The sequence below is a fragment of the Bactrocera latifrons genome, unplaced genomic scaffold, assembly GCF_001853355.1.
Source record: "Bactrocera latifrons isolate USDA-ARS-PBARC rearing strain unplaced genomic scaffold, ASM185335v1 scaffold_38, whole genome shotgun sequence".
NCBI lineage: Eukaryota > Metazoa > Arthropoda > Insecta > Diptera > Tephritidae > Bactrocera > Bactrocera latifrons.
The window spans coordinates 1,253,998-1,273,378 of record NW_017537023.1 but is presented as its reverse complement, the minus strand read 5'-3'; the positions used below and the strand labels follow the sequence as shown (position 1 = coordinate 1,273,378).

General features: G+C 37.8%; 1 protein-coding gene across 1 annotated transcript in view; it reads left to right on the top strand.

The window, feature by feature from the left end:
• The first annotated feature begins 14,256 nt into the window (after positions 1-14,256).
• LOC108972108 (hemicentin-1) overlaps positions 14,257-19,381 on the top strand; it is a 126,114-nt gene continuing 120,989 nt past the window's right edge. The window contains exons 1-2 of the mRNA XM_018938587.1: positions 14,257-14,302; positions 17,210-17,408. Coding sequence (XP_018794132.1) covers positions 14,257-14,302; positions 17,210-17,408 — 245 coding nt within the window. The remainder of the gene's footprint in view (positions 14,303-17,209; positions 17,409-19,381) is intronic.

The window sequence follows — 19,381 nt, the reverse complement described above, 5'->3', positions numbered from 1 at the left end:
CAAGGAGACTCCCTATCATGCGGTGAGCTGTACAAGATATATGACGACAGTGACAGTTTAGCGAAGATTCTCTGACCTTTCATTCTGCGTATTACAAACTTAATATACCCTGTTCAGGGTATAAAAAAACATTAGTATCATAAATTGATCCTGTAGAAGTTTTTCTATGATAGTAAAATGCATTTAAATACTTGGATTTTTATATACCAAAACAAAAACAGAAAGGCGAATAAAAAAAATATTTCATTTCAAAATAATATTAAACCCAACATGTATTCTGTCTCAGTTAACTTTCTCACTAATATAATGTATGTAGACACAGAGAAAATATTAAACAATCGGTCCTCACTTTGCAAATTTTTTTACTGCCTGATTAGCTCTACAATACATTCGAATAGATTGACAAAAGATGGAATTTCAATATTAATAAATTAATCAAATTATGTCCGAAGTTATACTCAGGTAGTGTCGTGGCTAGAGGGGGACCGGTTAAGTGAAAGACTATTTTTGAGGTGCTTAACATGATATCTTTAGTTCTCCTTAACTAAGTCCTCTTAAATTTGACAAACCTTTGCTATAGAGCTCAACCAAGTTCAAAAATACTAACAGAACTTTTTTTCAAGTCGACGCCATTTTGCTATTTTTTTTTTTCAAAGACTAAAAACAAAATTTTTTGGCTCAAATACATATATCGAAGTTTCCGTTTGAAAAAAATACTTTTTCGGGAAATAATTCCTTAATACTTTAATATAAAGAAAAGTTTAGCCGAAAGACTTCGTCATTTTGGTGAAAGTGTACGGTGAACATACTTTAGCTGCGCGATCGTGTCAAAAATAGTTGGATGATTTAAAAGTGGTGATTTTAGTATAGAAGACGAAGATCATTTTGGGCGGCCAAAGGAAGGTTGAAAATGAAAAATTGGAAGATATTGTATATCAGATATGCTGCTTGATAGTCGGATTTCCAGCAGATTGTTACTAGTGAAGGCGGAAATCCATGACGCCACTTGATGTATTCTTTTCAGCTACGTTGGCGCAGTCCTTTCAAGTTGGAGTCCACAAATTACCACAATAATTGGAAAATATTTAAACAATACTATTGTGTATATTTTTCTTAAATAAAAAGACAGAGAGTTCTGTCATACAACAAGGTTACCGATTGGACTATGATCCCTTAAAAATACGGTTAAAAAAGCTATTATATTAAATGAAAAATATATTTTCTTATAAAAATCATAGTGCTTATCCGCTAGTTTATGAATAAATGCAGAAGTTGTATTTAAATTTACTTAGTCTTTATTTTAAAAAGTCAAAGACTTTTCAACCAAAGCCGGATATGCCTCATACTTAGCAGGTGGGCTGCCTTAAAAGTTATTTCTTAAGTCCTATATATGTATATGAATACATGTACCTACTAACACTTCAACCAATATGCATTTACCAGTCGATATTTTTCCATATATGGATATTACCTTTAAGCATTCCCAAGAGTTACAAAGAATGCTAACAAACAGACGAGTTACCTCCAAAAACAACACATGTGACTCAATTCAAGTACATTCCCTCTAGGAATATTTGTTATTCTCAGCATAATACACAGAGTATATAGGGTAATTTCACGAAATTTTTAACATTGCAAATAATACTATAGTTTACTTACCGACTCTGGCGTTCGGATATCTGTAAATTCATATTACCAAGCTAGGAATTCCGCTCAATCTAACCATGAAGACTGTAAGTAGAAAATATAAAAATGTAAAGTAGTATTAGTCAAAGAACTATATTGATAAATAGTAATCATCGTAATATGAAATTAAGGCTCCAAATTTCGGCTTTTGCAGTCCGGGAATTCAATTAACCACATTTTCCTTTACCAATACCCGACTTTATGTCAAATTGATACTAGTTCATATGCTGGCATTTACTAGGTTGTCGCTCACTTTCTCTTTTACTCTCACACTTACTCACTCATTAGTTGCTTATGTCAAAGAGTGCTTAAACGCGAACTAGTACTTGGTATAGCTTAGTTAACTAGAGTAATGTTGTTTCCTACAGGGTACTTAAAGACAACACATCCCACACAAAGTTCTGAACTACAACTACTCCAATATCTCAACGACTCCGGGTAAAACTATTGACAAATAAACAACAACTGTACACACCTCCAGGGCCTTTGGTTGACAAGGCAAAAAAGGCAAAATACAAAATCAGTGAATACGGCATATTTTCATTTTTATTGTCTCACAGCTGCTGCATTGTGTGGTTTTATAGTGTTACTCCCATGCCTGGAACTGTCAATGACAGGTGTCGTAGGTGTTGGGAAACTGTCGCCTACATTTTTAAGTATGGGTTGCTGGAGAACCAAAAATAAAATCAGAAATGAAACTTAGGACGGCAGTGCGTGTCACGTAGGTATTTCTCGCTTAAAAATTATGGGAAGAAAATGTGTGTGTGACTGGAATTCGGTTTCACAGTGAAACGAAATAATGTAGTGCTTATGTAGAAACTAAAATAAACCGCAAAGACGGAGTTAACTCTTTCAATACACAATTATAATTGGTATTTCATATGGCTATAAAATGTCTATTTTCGAAAGTTTTATATTCGAAAGCATAACAAAGTTATACATTTATATAAATATACCAGGTGTTTGTATCCAATGATAAACAAGGCTTAATAAATCAAAAAAGAACTGACCGCCTCGGTTCGGTCGCATATTTGGCAGCAGTTCGGGCCATATATAATATTAGCAATAAAGCGCAGAAAATTCTCTTCTAAAGCGTCAATCGTTTCGGACTTATCTGTGCACACAAACGAAATCATATAAGCACACAAAAATGGACCAGCGGTGTTAAATCGCACGATTTGAGTGACCGCGCCACAGGGCGTCGACACAAGAAAATACGCTCACGAAAAGTTTCCCTCAACATATTGATATTCTCGTTGACTGTTGTATGGCATTTAGCGCCGTTTTCTTGGATCTAAAAGTCTTCTAAATCAGCATCCCTCAATTCAGGCACGAAAAGTGTATAACCATGGCTACCATGGCTTATTGAGAGCAACATTATGCCCGGCTTCATTTATGAGAAATTATAGACCAATGCTTTCCTCTGGCCATCGAGCACACCGAGCATCTTTTTGAAAATGTAAGGACGTCTCAACAATATCTTGTGGATTATGATCACTCCAAATGTGACATTTTTACTTACAAGTATTAAGGAACATTCATCGAAAACTGAGCTTCAACGCTGAACAAAATGTTTTGAGAAATTTGGGATCTATGGTTATCTTCTTTTGGGATATTGCAATATTTAGTTTATATGTCGATTTTTGAACAAAGTTGGCTGTGTTTGTACCAACTATACTAAACACATTTCAAGAACATATTCCTTATGAAGTGGTTAAGTTTAGATCGACCTATACACCGCTTAAGGAGGATGGAGTCATGTGTAGAAGTTCACGCAAGTGAGGAAAGTTTTCTGATCGCCATTCACGTGGGAGTGGCCAGAAACGATTCTTTTACATATGACTCAAGCAGCTCACGACTTCCGGTCTTTGACCAAGTATCCTCTGGGTAGCCTAAGAACATCCGTTCGAAGGTGAGCTAAAGTGAGAAGGCGAAACATTCCCTGCATAGGGTTGTGCGCTGGGTTTGGGACCCGCCACGTAAAAAAACCACCCCAATGAAAACCCAACAACAGCCTCGGATGAGAGACCCCACTTTTGATGACGACTATGGCAAACGAAATAAGGACTACGAATTGAGGGCATGCACCTGGAATGTCCGGTCCCTTAATTGGGAAGGTGCCGCTGCCCAGCTGGTTGATGTCCTCGTAAAAATAAAGGCTGACATCACCGCCGTCCAAGAAATGCGATGGACGGGACAAGGACAGAGACGAGTAGGTCCTTGTTGCATTTACTACAGTGGCCATATAAAGGAGCGCAAGTTTGGTGTGGGTTTCGTGGTGGGAGAGAGACTCCGTCGCCGAGTACTATCATTCACCCCRGTGAATGAACGTCTAGCCACAATCCGCATCAAAGCGAGGTTCTTCAACATATCGCTGATTTGCGCCCACGCCCCGACGGAAGAGAAGGACGATGTGACCAAAGATACCTTTTATGCTGTCTCTTATACACATCTAGATGTGTATAAGAGACAGGGCCCGAAATATGGTTATCTGTAGTACTAGATTCCAGCATAAGAAGATTCATCAAGCTACCTGGCTGTCTCCGGATCGACAAACCACCAACCAGATCGATCATGTTGTGATAGACGGAAGACACGTCTCCAGTGTTTTAGATGTGCGTGCACCTGTCTCTTATACACATCTAGATGTGTATAAGAGACAGGTCCTAACATCGACTCGGACCACTATCTTGTTGCAGCGAAGATTCGCACACGCCTCTGTGCAGCAAAAAACGCACGCTGTATCGCTGCATTTTTTTAACATTTTATTTATTATTCCCTACAGCTTTTCCAAAATTATTCGTGCTTGCATTGCTGACACTTTGGTTAATCTCATTTGCAGAATCGTGGTGTTTTAAGCCAAACAAATGAGTGCATACATTAAATTTACGTCACATATTTTTTGCAGCAGCTTAACAACGCTAAGCGCAGGCGAAATAGGCCGCGTGCGAAATTCGTTCTCTGAAATAATGCCAATTGCGGGGTTTCCAATGTTTCGCAAAAATGTCGAGTGAATATTTTCCGGGGTTTTTGTTCGAGCTTGCACACATACACATATGTATGTGCGTTTGTATGTAATTCGATATGTGAGCATTTTTCCAGTATTTGAAGGATTAATTCAGCGCTAGGCTTTACTTCGTGCAAAAAACGAATGACGCTTTTCTATTTGGCAGCGCCATGTATTTGCTCTCTATATATATCTATATATATACACGTATGTAGAAGTAAGCCCAAATATCGTTTTTTATGCTTTTCATGTAAAATGTTTTGTTTTTCACACAAAAAAGCCTCTTCATTCCTCTTCTTGAATTTTCAAATATTGAATTTTCGCCGCAAGTCTTTTAATACCGGCGAATTGGCATTAGCTGCAGCTGCATTCAAGCGTTACGCTACGGCTACACGATTTTGCCCAGGAGCAGTTCCGAGTTTATGTGTTTATTTAAATAGAATCGAAAATTGAGTTTTTTGTATGTGTTTTGGTGTAACTGCAGACCGGAAGTATTGCCGCCTGAAATTTTTTTTAAACACATAAAACATGTCACATAGAGTACATTGGTTTTGTGCACCGCAACGTTGTTTATAAACGTCGCAATGCTTAAAGTGTGGCGAATAGAACAATTAGCTGGTATAAAAACTAGATACTGGTATAATCACAATATCGGATTGGATAACAAACAGTGAAAGCAGTTTCAGTTAGCAGTAGACTTGTTGCTTCGAAATGCAACATCTTTCAGAGAGTACTGTTTACCATATACACTGAGAGCTGAGCGTAGATATTAGCTCTTAACTCTAGCGCTGGCATAAAATCATACGCAAGACATGCTTACCCTCATTAACAATTGCACGGAATTTTTTCGTCGAAAGACTGAAAGGAGGGCTTGGACAAAGTGGACGCTCACGGAAGGGGAAATCCTCGTACTTTCGGACAACTAGATCTCGTCTAAGCTTATCTTACAATAGCTGACCATTAGTACTAAAGATACCAGTGATCACTTTTCCGCTCTACCAACTTCGTATTTAATTTGGTATAGGGAAGGTCAGTAAATCTTATCCACGCATTAAAGTTAAAACTAGTATGTGATGTTTATGTTCGAACTTGTGCGGACGGTGACGCGATACAATCAACTCGAATCGAATAGTTTACTGTCGACGTTGTTTGAAAGGTTATGAGTTAAAATCAGCTCAGTTGGATTGTAACTCGTCACCTTTTGAACAACGGCGAGCGTAAACCACTCCTTTTCGAATATACCGCTTTTGTGAGGCTGAGATCAAAAAAGGTTTGGAAGGTCTTATTACTTGAGCTATCGGAGCCTTTAAATAGGAGCGGACATTATTTTGATGGACTTAACATTTTTGGACGACGAAGGTATACCTTGTTCTGAGCAATTTTTCAGTCTCATAAGGGACAAAATCTGAAAGCAACCATAAAGCCTAACCTTATAGTAACCAAATGAAAAATCATAATAGTCTTATTTATTCTTTGTTGTTGTTTTTTTTTATAAATAAAGTGGGAAAAGAGTAGACGTTGCGCTTAGTGAGCCGAGTAGTGGCGAATCGAAAACGATGCTCGGTACCGACTTTGTTGTTTTAGCGGTTATCTAATATCTTATGTAAAAGTAAAGTAAGCTAGTTGGCTTGTTTGTTTCTGGGTAAGCAGTTACTGTTGTAGGATTATAACTACTTCCTACTCTTTACTCCTGGAAACGTGAGGTACCCTAGTGTAAGATGCGGTAGTCAACCCTTGAGGAGCCTGGGGTTACAGATAAAAAAAAGACAGCCTTTCCGACATACTCGCTCTAAGGGTTCGCCTCGCCGCGAATCTTGGAAACGTGAGGTACCCTAGTGTAAGCTACGGCAGCCTTTCTTTGTAGAGTCTAGAGTCGTCTCACCCCGCACTCGGGAAACGTGAGTAACCCTTGTGTATGTTACGGTAGACTACCCTTGTCGAAGCAGAGTCACAGTTAAAAACGAGGAAGCTTCAGCGAAACCACTCCGACACATCCAGTTGTAAGGGTTCGTCGAAAGATGCTCCTGTCGGAGGGCGTCGGTCTTGAAATCAGAGGCTCGCTATACTAATGTGTATAAAGCTGTATGTATATTACTCGCCTAGCGAAGTGGGCTGGGTTTGGAATTCGCACGTTAGAAAGCACTTTTAATGAAAATGATACAACATAAAAAATATCAGCCTTGAAACAAAACGCAGAATCACTTTTGTATAGGTGGCACTATGGAATGAGTAGGCAATTGAAAAGTAAAGTCTTCTCCCAACGAACAACGATCAAACTCTTCAAGTCCCTCATCATCCCCGTCTTGCTGTATGGATATTGACATCATCTGATGAGGCGGCCTTAGTAGTAGGTATCGGGAGAAGGGTTTTGCGGAAGATTTATGGTTCTTTGCGCAGTGGCAATGGCGAGCAACGCGACATTGACATAGTTCAGGAAATGAAAAGACAGTGGCTGCTATGGCATGCTCATACTGTCCGGATATAAGAGAACACTCTAACTTTGAAGGTTTTAGATTCAGTACCCGCCAGTGGAAGCAGAGGAAGTTGAAGGCATCCACACTGTTAGAGGGTTAAGGTGTAGAAAGACTTATCTGAACTTGGTATCTCGGTGAGAAGAAATGACCGACGCGCTGTTTTAAACTATACGTAAACGTACTTAATATTCGTCTAAATATTTAGAAAATTAGTCGACTACAAAACTCAAATCGAACTGACACAAGAATCATCACGGTTCCACTCGTACCGTGCACTTAACTGCTCTTACTTTTTTCACTTTTTTATGATGTATTTTTTTATTGCAAGTTTACTCTGCTACCTGTCAACGAAGAAGTGCGGAGCGAGGCATAAATCATCAATTGAAGTTAAAATTCAAATAATCTCGTCTGGCAACTAACGAACTAAATAACCAAAAATACATAAAATCGGCGCCCACCAATATTTCAGGTAACAAAGCCTTTGTGACCAAACTCATACAAACATACATATATATATACATATGTATGGTAAATATATGGATGTGTGTATGCGTTTGAGCGCTTGTGGGCCTGGAGCTTTGGAAATCTAAGCACTGTGCGCTGTAGCTGAGTCATTGAGAGCTCAGCAACGTAACCCAGCGCAACAAATTCAGCCAGACTAACAAGGTAGTAATACACACTGATTTGGGTGGCAGTGGCTCAGCAGCACATAACGGGCGATTGTGTTGGTGTGCGCGTGGAAAGTCTGGGATTTCGGCAGGCATTCATTTGGGCAGGCTTTTGTGTATCAATGAATTTGTGGCATAAATTTTCATGTGGTACACGTTGTTCGCCGTTTTGTTGCACGAATGAATCGCACATTTTTCATATGCAAAGCACATACATATACATACATGTATAGATATATTTAAAAAAAAAATCACACAAAACAGCGTGCAACAACGCGTGTGTGCGGCAAAAGAACCAACACCATGCCAACGGCAAAATTTTACCAAAATAAAAATATTACAGCTACAAAAACACAGTGCAGAAAATAAAGCAGCAGGCAACATATGCAGCGCAAATTGAAATAAATTCCACAGAAAAAAAAAAAAAAAAAAAAAAAAAAAAAAAAAAAAAAAAAAAAAAAAAAAAAAAAAAAAAAAAAAGAAAAAAAAAAAAAAAAAAAAACAAACAATAAAAATAAGCAAATACTTCGCAGCAAAAGAAATGAACCATCTACCCGAAAAATTGCCATGAAATTGTTGTCTGCGATTTTGTTGATCCCCAATTTTATGTGCGTGCTTTTGTAACTGTATTTATTTATTATTTAAATTTGGCGCTTCAATATTTTTGCTGCACAATATTTGCATAGTTTTTGAGTTTTTGCTGTTGTTGGTTTTTGCTGCTTCTTCGAAAAGCATACCTGCCGCTTGTCCGTTTGCTTGATTGCCATTTTTGTGTTGCGAGTTTTTTCTTCAAACGTCATTTTAATTGCGTTTTTGTTGCTCGCCGCCGCCGCTCGGTGATTGTGTTGACAATGATTTAATGAAAATCGTCATGTGGCGTGTGGCATGCATTCGATATTTATTGAACACTGCTGTTTTTACCGTAATGTTTTCGTTATGATTTTTGGCGATTTCTTGTTGTTTGTTGCTCCGTTGGCAGGTTTTCGGTTTTTGTTTTGAAGCGCATGCAATTTATTTGCCGTGTATTTGCACGTAACGCAAACTTATATAATTCACTTGCGCACGCTTGCCACACGGAGCGCATATTTAATTATTATTGCGTTTTTTTTCTGAGTTTTTGTGTTTTTTTTTTTTAGTGTCAATGTACAAATAGATTTGATTTTCCGTTTTTATGTGCGCCAGTAATTAAATTAGGAAAATCTAATTTTTTTTTAATTTTTTTATTTTCAATTTATGGGAAAAACAACGTCATATATACATTGCATGATAAATTAGTGTCACATTTGTGTCATAGTTTACGCTGCCTCACTGTAAGTTGGCAGTGAACTCTGAATGACTTGTCTAGTATTGTATTGCATTAATTTGTTTTTTATTATTTAATAATAGTATGTAAAATGTAAATAAATATAAAAAAGATAACCTTCGGCTACACCGAAGCTATATTACCCTTCACAGGTTCATCTCTCATACCATAATAGGTATAAAAAGATTTAATCGTGGCTTTGATCGATCAGTTTGTATGACAGCTATGTGCTACAACGGTCTGATCTGAGCAATATCATCAGAAATTACAGCGATTTCTTGTATAATAAACTATGCAAAATATTGTGCAGATATCTTGTTAAAAATGAAAAGTTTTCCGGTCAAGAACTCAAGTTGGATCGGTCAGTTTGTATGGCAACTAAATGCTATAGTGGTCCAATATCGTTGGTTCCCACAACTGAGCAACTTTTGGATAAAAAAAAAGTCGTTTGCAAACTTTCAGATCGATATGAAACCAGTAGGGAAGGGCTAAGTTCGGGTGTCACCGAACATTTTATATTCTCGCATCAAATGCCGTATTTGTGTGAAGGTTTATTCCGCTATCATCATTGGTTCCTAATGTATGTATTATACATAGAAGGCATCAGATGGAATTCAAAATAGCGTTATATTGGAAGAAGGCGTGGTTGTGAACCAATTTCACCCATATTTCGTGCATGTCATCAGGGTGTTCATTGAAATCGGTGGAGTACTTCCTGAGATATGGTTTTTGGTCCATAAGGGGGCGACGCCACGACCATTTTCAATTTTTAAAGAAAGCCTGGGTGCAGCTTCTTTCTGATACTTCTTTCGTAAAATTTAGTGTTTCTGAATTTTAGCGATTTTCAACATAACCTTTGTATGGGAGGTGGGCGTTGTTACTATCCGATTTCTTCCATTTTTGAACTGTATATGGAAATGCTTAAAACAAACGACTCTATACAGTTTGGTTGGCATAGCTATAGTAGTTTCCGAAATATGTCCAAAAAACTTAGTAGGGGGCGGGGCCACGCCCACTTTTCTGAAAAAGTTACGTCCAAATATGTCCCTTCCAATTTTTACTCAAGTTACAGCTTGCGCGGACGGACGAACAGACGGACGGACGGACAGACAGACATMCGGATTTCAACTCTACTCGTTACCCTGATCACTGTGGTATATATAACCCTATATCTGACTCTTCTAGTTTTAGGACTTACAAACAAACGTTATGTGAACAAAAGTATAATACAGTCTTTAGCAACTTTGTTGCGAGAGTATAAAAGCTTGAGTGACTAGTTCGTGAATATATATAAAAACTTGAGTGACTAGTTCGTGAATATATACAGGCAGGCCCGCATTGTTAAATCGGCTTGTCAGTATGATTATTTAGGGGGTCCGACGTTTCCTTCGGTTGCTAAAAATTTCGTGCCAAATTCGAGAACAGCTTCAACTTTATCGTTAATTTGGTGATGAAGGTTCTGGATCGAGGTTATCTTTGTGAATATTAGCTTTTTATAAATTGTTAAGGTGAGCATACAGCAAGTCCATCAAATAAAGATCTTCGAACAAAAATGGTACCTTTGAACTGACGTGCAGTTAGGCTAGTACATAGGGTTGATCCAAAATCGTTGAATCAAATTTGGATAAGTAGATATTTATAAATTTTGTTATCTAACAACTCCTTAAAATACAACAGCATATGAATTCACGAAACGTTTTGAGCTTACCACCAATTTTGTTTGTCTATTAGTAGGTTAAGGTTCCACAAGGTGTATCTACTTCAATCTCAGTCTGGCAAAATCCGGGTAAAAGAGTGGAAAGTGACTAGATGATTCCTCCTCACCTTTCACCATACAGCTATGACAAAAAGCGTCAAAGTCCAAGTTCTGTTTGTTGACCCGCACCGGCCAAGTTTCTCGTGATCCAAATATCCAGCGCCATAACGTAGCAAGACATGAGAAAACCGACTTTCGTCCAGTCGGATGAAATTTGGTTAAGGGTGTCTTTCCTAGCAAGCACGTAACTTTTGTAGTTTCTAGCGATTCCTCTGTGATCGGCATCCATTCTATTATAATATGGAAAAAACTTGAGAATGCTGCACTTTGGAGCAGTACCTTGATAACAGCCACCTGCACTTGAAAACTAATGTTGATGGGGAGCCCCAGAAGACTCCACCTCCTATTCTCCCTCTTAGCTTCGACCCATTCGTGAAGAAGCTCATTATTAGCTCTTCTTTAACGATTTTGCCTTTCAAAGAAATTCCTCGCAACTGTGTGAGCAGAGTCGAAACCGCCAAACAAAGATTCCGCGATCTAGTCTACATTGTGAAGAATGGAATCGAAGTAATAGAGAATTTCTATGTATCCCTGGCCGAGGTCTCTCAAATAGCTCGTTTTTCTAAGCCAAATAACAGTTTTCGAAACAAAAAGCTCAACAGCTATGTCTACAGATGCCATGTAAAATGGTATTGAGTACCATTGTTGAAATTGTATTTAATGCTCCATAAATACCAATAAGGGTCGCTATTTTTACACGCCTCAGGTGCTCAGCTAGTGTGTGTTTTTCCGAGCGCCATTCATAAGAAAACGACATCGTAAAACCTTATTGTCTCAGCTACGTTTTTATAGAGCCAGAACGCTACTTTTGTTGAGAATTCCACCTCTTGTTCTTCTACAACAAAATAAGTCGATTGATGCCTTCCTTTCTCTTTTTTCGTGATTTGACTTCCATGAGAACTATCCAGGATAGACCGTAAGTACTTCACACTGTGCAGTGAAAGAGGAAACGACGAGAGACGGATAACTTTTACTGGTCTTCTCGACAATTCTCACCCTAACCACCGCCCAAACCCCCGGAATGAGACCTCATCTGCCGTAGTTCGCGTAGATGGTGCCAAGCAACTGCATGAAATCTTTGAAGCACACTGCAGCTGAGAAGTAGCACACTGTAGCTGTAGAAGTTGAGATTAGCATTGCCACCTGTTGGAAAATTTTAAAAGCTTTCCGATAGAAAGTCTGTCACAATAAGAGGTGTTCTGCACAACGTCCTGGTAAGAGTCATTGGTATATTTATTCGAAAATATTTTCTAATAGAGTTGCCACTGATGGCCGAAATTATATGTAGCTAAACACAATAACTTAAAATATTATTCAACTGTATAGAATATAAGAATAGAAGTATGAAAAGTAAAGGTATATATTATTATGGATTCTAAAGCAAACAAATTACAAAACAGAGTTACCACATATCAAAAAAGGAAAGCTTTACTTGGAAAAACAGTGAGAATTCTTAGTCATCAACTAGTTGCCATAGATCGAAAGAAAAGTAAAAGAAGCTTGATCGATTCGTCCATGGCGAAAAAGTATTTAGGAGTCTGATAGTGTCTACAGAGAACTGCTAGATATTAAAAAAAAAACATTTTTTATATAAAATTGCAGGGTAACTATGATCAGTTCAAGATTCAGTAGACTAATATTGTACTCTGCTACACATTTTAGAGCGGCACTCGAGTCTATAGCGCCTTTATACCAAAATTCACGCCACAAATGAGAGCAACTACTCAAAACTGTACCCAACAAAGTGTAAATATAGAATTCATTAATTCTTAAAAATTTCAGTTTATGCACACAATATTAATATTTAAAAAAATATTCCACATCCTCATTCAACAACAGCAAACCTCTCTCTCTCTATCTCTCTCTCGCCGCCATACACAAAAATTCTAAACAATTTCAATAAACTGCACAATAAATGCACATGTCATTTAAATACTTTGACACCGCTACTCCCATTGGGCTAATTAATAAACAATTTCCACAATGTTGTATTATTTCATTTTTGCTTTGCAACTAATCACACTGCTAATCGCACACAATGATATCTCAATAAAATTTACGCTACATTTAGCAATGTCTAACACAGCAAACATTAATCGGCGTACAAGCAAAGCCAATAATAAATTTATATGCAATATAAATGAATATTAAAATATGAAAATGGAGAATGCGAAATGAGTCAGCAGCCAGCAGGTAGCAGCAACAACCATGCATTATATATATTGTATGCATACGGTAGTGTTTGACTAGGCTCAACGTGACGTATGAGCAACAAATTCCCCAAATGCGCATAGAGTTCATATTTCAGGCGCTTAACTAATTGCAAACGAACAGCCATACCACATACAATTACACCTGCATAAGCACACTCATAAGCGTGTATGTGCGTGTGTGTATTGTGTTTGATTCGAAAATTTGCAAAATGAAAGAAAAATATTCAAATAAAATAGAATTAAAAGGGAAAAGGTATATTGAAATTTTACATGCCACATAACAGTAGTTAGTTTTGTGGCAGATGGAGCGTAAATGTTGCATGAATTTACATGACTATACATGTGTACATAAAACAAAATGCTACATTCAACTGGAGGTGTATGCAAATATATATATGTATTACTTAATATGTGTATGTGTTCCTTCATATGGCCATATTTATATCGAAAAAATAAATTCCACAACCATAACTAAAAGTACAACGCTTGCTCGTGTCTTTGTTAGTGCAGAAAAATACAACGAATTTCCAGCAAATAGTCGAGGTTTGCCATAACATTATTCTCCTAATGACCGCAGATTGCATTGTATGAATATAGATATATATAAATACCTTTATAGTCGCTGAAACGATTTTTTTAAATTTAAATTAAAGCTAAATCTAACAATAACGAATGAAAAGCAAGCAAAAACGTAAACTTTGGCTGCATCGCAGCTTAACATTATTAAAAGGACGATTTTTTATAGTCTAAAAGGGTATAAAAAGACCTTTATGGTATTGATCAGTCAGTTTGAATTAAAACGATATACATTAGTTGTTCTATCTGAAAAAAAAAAAATTCAAAAATCGTAAAAAGTAATATACAGCGAATTTCGGGAAGATTCTGGTTGAAATTAAAAGGTTCTCCATGCAAAGATTTGAGTTTGATCGGTCATTTTGTATGGCATATCTGCCATCCTATAATGGTCCGATGCGAACAAGTGAAAAGAGTTTCCGTACAAGAACTTGATTCCGATCGTTCAGTTGTATGCTATAGTGTTCCGATGTCGGTGATTTCGACACATTAAAATATTCGTGAGAAGGTAAAAACATGAAGAGCTCAGCAACTGACGAACAACAGGTGATCAAATTGAATGGTGAATTTTGTCCATTACATCTCCTTGAAGGCAATCCCCGCCCGCTGCAATACACTTATGCCAACGAATTTTCCAGTCATCATAGCATGTACTTATGTATTTTATAGGGTCTCCGGCGTTTCTTTTGGGTATTGCAAACTTTAATAAAATCCGTTATGTTTATTTAAATTTAATTAAAGAAAAGCTAAAGAAAGTGTTAATAAAATGTTTTACAAAAACAAAAAAATTTAAAATTATTATTCATTCTCGCGCAAAATCATTTGATCTGTTTCATCAAATCGGCCATTTTGAATTTTTTATCATACGTGGCCACAATGCACCTGCGAAAGGTTTAAGATTCAAGTTGAGGATGGAGCGAACGAACCAATCAGCTCGTGAAATCATCACTTTGTTCGGGCAGTCTTTGGTTGATTAAATCAAAACAAGAAGAGAGTCTTTCAATCACATCTTGATTTCAACTTAGACCTAGAGCTTACACAATTTTTATGTTACTTGTCTTCAAAAATAAATCAGCTACAACTGAACATTGGAAAATAAATATTCAGTGCATTATTGGCAAACTGACACTGCTAGAAAATATGATAAAAATTTGACCGGAAGCGTGAGATACAAGTTTTTAGAACTGTTGAAGCCAAACAAATGTCGCCCTAAGCTTCTGGTAGATATAAGGAAAACTACAAACATATAATAAATGTTAAGCGCCGAGCTTATAAACACACGTCTAAGTTAGTGACTGCTTCAGAGAAAGTAAGCAAATAAATGCTAATTTCTTGTATCAAAAAACTATGAGTACCTGGATTGCTAAAAGAACACGTGTCTGAACACTCGGAAATCCTCACACACTTTGACTTCATATCGGATGACTTGGATCGTGCAGACGCCAAACCGAACTCTGGCGGCTCTTTCTCTATCCATATACGGGCGAGAGAGTTATAAGTAGGATAAAGTAGTTGAAAGAGATGGACGGTGGGCATCTCTACAGATGGGTCAAGGCTTGGTGGGAAGGTTATTGGAGGGGTTTATTGTCAGGAGCTCTCTATCAACTCCAGCTTCAGACTTCCTGACTTTATTGCAGTGTTTTTCAAGCCGATGTTACGGCCAATGAGGTGGAACTAGAGAAACCATTCAGCTAGCAGGGCGGCGAAACTTGCCTTGAACTCATAAACAGTGCGTTTAGGAGTGCCTAAGCTCGGCATAAATAGCATCGAGTGTCTTTGTGATAAGAATAGTATGGGTGTCAGACCACAACGGAATCGTAGGAAATCGTAAATAAAATGAAATCACTAGCAATGAAAGGAACCTATCAGTAGAATGGGACCAATCGGTGCTCCCGTATCCACTTTTAGCCCAAAATCGATTGCAAAAGATCTAATGATCCCATTTGAATTCAGAACGGCTAGTCACTCTTTAGTTGTGGGGCTTTTAGCACTCCATTGCCCGATAGGCATTTATGCTGTAAGGCTGGGAGTTTTCCGAGGCAGAGCGCAGAAGCTGCATGAAAGTACATCTTCTTCAACAACTCTACACTTTCTTTTTGACTTCCACGTTTTCGGGAGGTCAAGATTTAAAGACTTGGGAGCGCAAAGTTCAGACATCTGACCGAACTGGCGCGAATGTAAATTGAACTATTGTGCAAATTTGCATTGGCCCCTTTCTTCTTTTTGCTAATTTATAAGTTCGAACACAGGAGTTTTTCTTTTCTATAGCCTCTCGAAGAAAGCAGTCCACATGCGACCTCTAGATCAGCAACCAAACCTAAGAATACTCTAAACTGAATCTTCCTCAATCAAGGACCTCATAGTCGACATTGGATGATTTCTGCTTTGCAAAAACTTGCAGTGAAAAAGAGCCTTCCACGAGAGGTAAGACAAGAAAAATTCTAAGATCTCTTTACATTAGCCACAACGATATCACAGAGGTGCGCAACGATTGAAAACGACGTGTGAGGGACTGATTTGGGTCTTATTCTCGGCCCCATGCGCTTTTTTGTCCACTAGCACCGGAACATTTTGTCTGTGGATTCAATTTTTTCCACTAGACGCTCTATTGGTTATCTGACAGGTCAATTATGATGACCACAAATTGGACGTATCGCTCTTGAAGTTGAGGCCACTGACTCTGAATTTCGGTAGAAAATTTAAATAATTTTGACTAGTTGTCAGATCGTAGAGCTTTCCGTGATAAAACGGCAAACATTTTTGAAAACAAGTGTCAAAAGCGTAGGAAAAACTATGGCGTTGTTTGCAGTCTCAATCGGTCTACTTTTGTAGCGTACCCTTATTTAATGAAGAAACTGTTCGGGGAAACCGTCTTGAGTTAATTGAATACATTAAAACTGAAACGTTAAACGCATTGAAGGCTATTACGGAAATTGGCTTTAACAACTGTTACGTAATTGCAAAAAACATCCACACAAGTGTAATGGGCACAAATGAGATTACTTTGAAGTGGATGACATAGATTTTAAAGAATAAATTAAAAGTTTGAAAATTTTTAACAATTTTTTCATTTGATTTTTAGCTGTTTTTTGCTCATAGTAGTGCTTTTAAAAATGTATGTCAAAAAGCGGAAATTGAAGTAAAGCAACTAACTAAATTAGCCTCTGACTGATATCCAACTACACGCATTTCTTAACCTGGCTTCACAAAGGACTGTGAATAACAGTATAAACGTTATAACCTAAACCCAACACAATATATAAAATTATGAACAATTTAAGGTTTTCCAAACGAACTGACGTGATCACCAATGTTCTTCAAATTGTACATAAACTAAAACAAAAAACTTACAATTCTCATTACACGTAATGTAATTGAAATAAATGATGCACTCAAATATATTTCCATGGGTTCATTAATTTTTATGCCTACTTTTTCCCGCTTTTCTCTTCTCTATCTCAACGCACAGTTCTCGTCTATCTGCCACATGCCATCGACGCGAATGAATCACTCGACACACGTGAAGGTGTTGATTTGGTGTTGAAATGCCGCTTCACCGAGCACTACGATGCCAAGGATTTCAGCTTTTACTGGGCGCGCTGGAATTGCTGTCCGACGCAATTTGAGAATGTGGCCATCGGCGATGTGCAGCTGAACATGAATTACAGGTAAGCGCAAGTATTCAACTATGTCAGTATGTATGTAAGTAAATAAGTGAGTAAGCTATAAGCCGTACAGAGCAAACTGTAAGCAGTAAACAATCAGCAAGCGGTAAATGGTAAGCGTTGAGCAATAAAACAGTAAGCGCGCTACGAAAATCCCTGCAAGTTAAGCACATTACCGGGAGGCCTATATACATGTAATACGAGTATATGAGCGCATGGATGTATATATATATATACTCACACATACATAAGTAAGCGCGATACTTCGCACAACCAACCAAATATTCAATCATTTACTCAATTATATGTATGAATATGTGTGTATGTGTGTGTCGACTACTATACTCAGAGCTATTCCTGGTCCGTCCTTCTTTGTTTGCCGCATTTTAATATTTTTCCATTTGTGCGCCAATAAAACGCAACCGCTGCCATAAAACGTACGCTCATTACGTACAACATTTGCCGTTGAAAGTTTTTAGCTGCTATTTTTGTTCTTATTGTTATTGTTGGTATTGTTTTCGCTCTTTACAGGTTTGATATGCGGACTGATGCGAGTAAATGTGCAGCAAACAACAACAATAACGAAAAAAGCATAGCACACATCCTCTCATACCGTCCCGCATATGCCACTGCATACATATATTTTTACATGTGAGTGTAAGTGTGTGCGTGCGCTTTTGCCATATTTATGTTGCCGCAGCAATTTCATCGGTTCATTCGAATGGTTAATAAAATCAGCACTTGACGTAATTTGCACGAATTATTGCCAATTTGATGTGCATTCGCGTGTGGTATTGAATTTATTGCTTTATTGTTGTTGGTTGTGCTGTTGTTGCCTTGCTTGTTAAAAAGGCAAACGGCCAGCATATACACAATGGCCGTGCCCAGCGAATGACCGTAAGGTAAAAGGTGGCAATGATATATGATGCTGGCCGAGAGTTGCCAGATGGTAAAGTTAAAGTTGCAAATATTTCATATAAATCATGAGTGGGAGGGGAGAAATTCCGCTTTCAAAAAAGCAATAAATTTTATGTTTAATGTAAAATTAAATATAGTACAAGAATAGAAGCTGCAATACCCCTCACAGGTTGTGGCTCAGAACTGAACAATATATTCGGAAATTATAGGAATCTTGAAAAATACTCCAAACCAAATTTCGCGAAGAAAAAAGTTTTCCATACAAGAATTTGATATTGATCGATCCGTTCGGACGCCAGTTATATTCTGTAAAGGCTCGAATTCCGCGGTTCTAATAAATAAGCAGGTTTTTGGAAGAAAAGAATGGATAGACAATAAAGTGTTTCATCGTCTTAGCTCATCAAGCTAATCATTTGCATAAATATATACTACCGACTTTTCCTTCCTGGTGTTCGAAGCTTCGTGGCAAACTTATTGGGTAATTTCGTTTGATTACAACAGCTAGGTTAGATTAAAAAGTTAATGCTAAGGAAGATTTCATTTGGACAGCTTTAAACGCCAGTCTATTGTGGTGTCTATAAACGCCTAAATACTGGATTATAAGACCCTCACAGATGAAGATTTTTCAACCTCGGTCTTGCAAAGGCTAGACAATGGAGGAGCAACTTTAGCAACTAGTGTCCGACAAGATTTTAAGCCTTACCACATGAATGCCCATTGAACAATAAGAATTGCAGCAAGACGAACTTTGCTCAGTAGCAAGTTCAGTAAATCTCTTGCGTTCTACTCTAGGGCAGAATGAACTCGTAGTCGCACAAGAACTAGTCGACCAACTGTGCCTGCTAAACGTACGCAAGGTCCATTGGCCCATTGCTAAACTCAGGATGCCAATGCAGATTCCACTCGGTTCGATGTGAACTTGGCAAAGTGTCACCTCTGGCTGGTTTATCGTTTTGCAGTTGTCAGCGATTCCACTTTGATTAGGCTGCCAAACTAGCCTGATATTGAAGTAGCTTCGTGTTATTTTTAGTTCCCTAAAGGAAACTCTCCCTTCAACC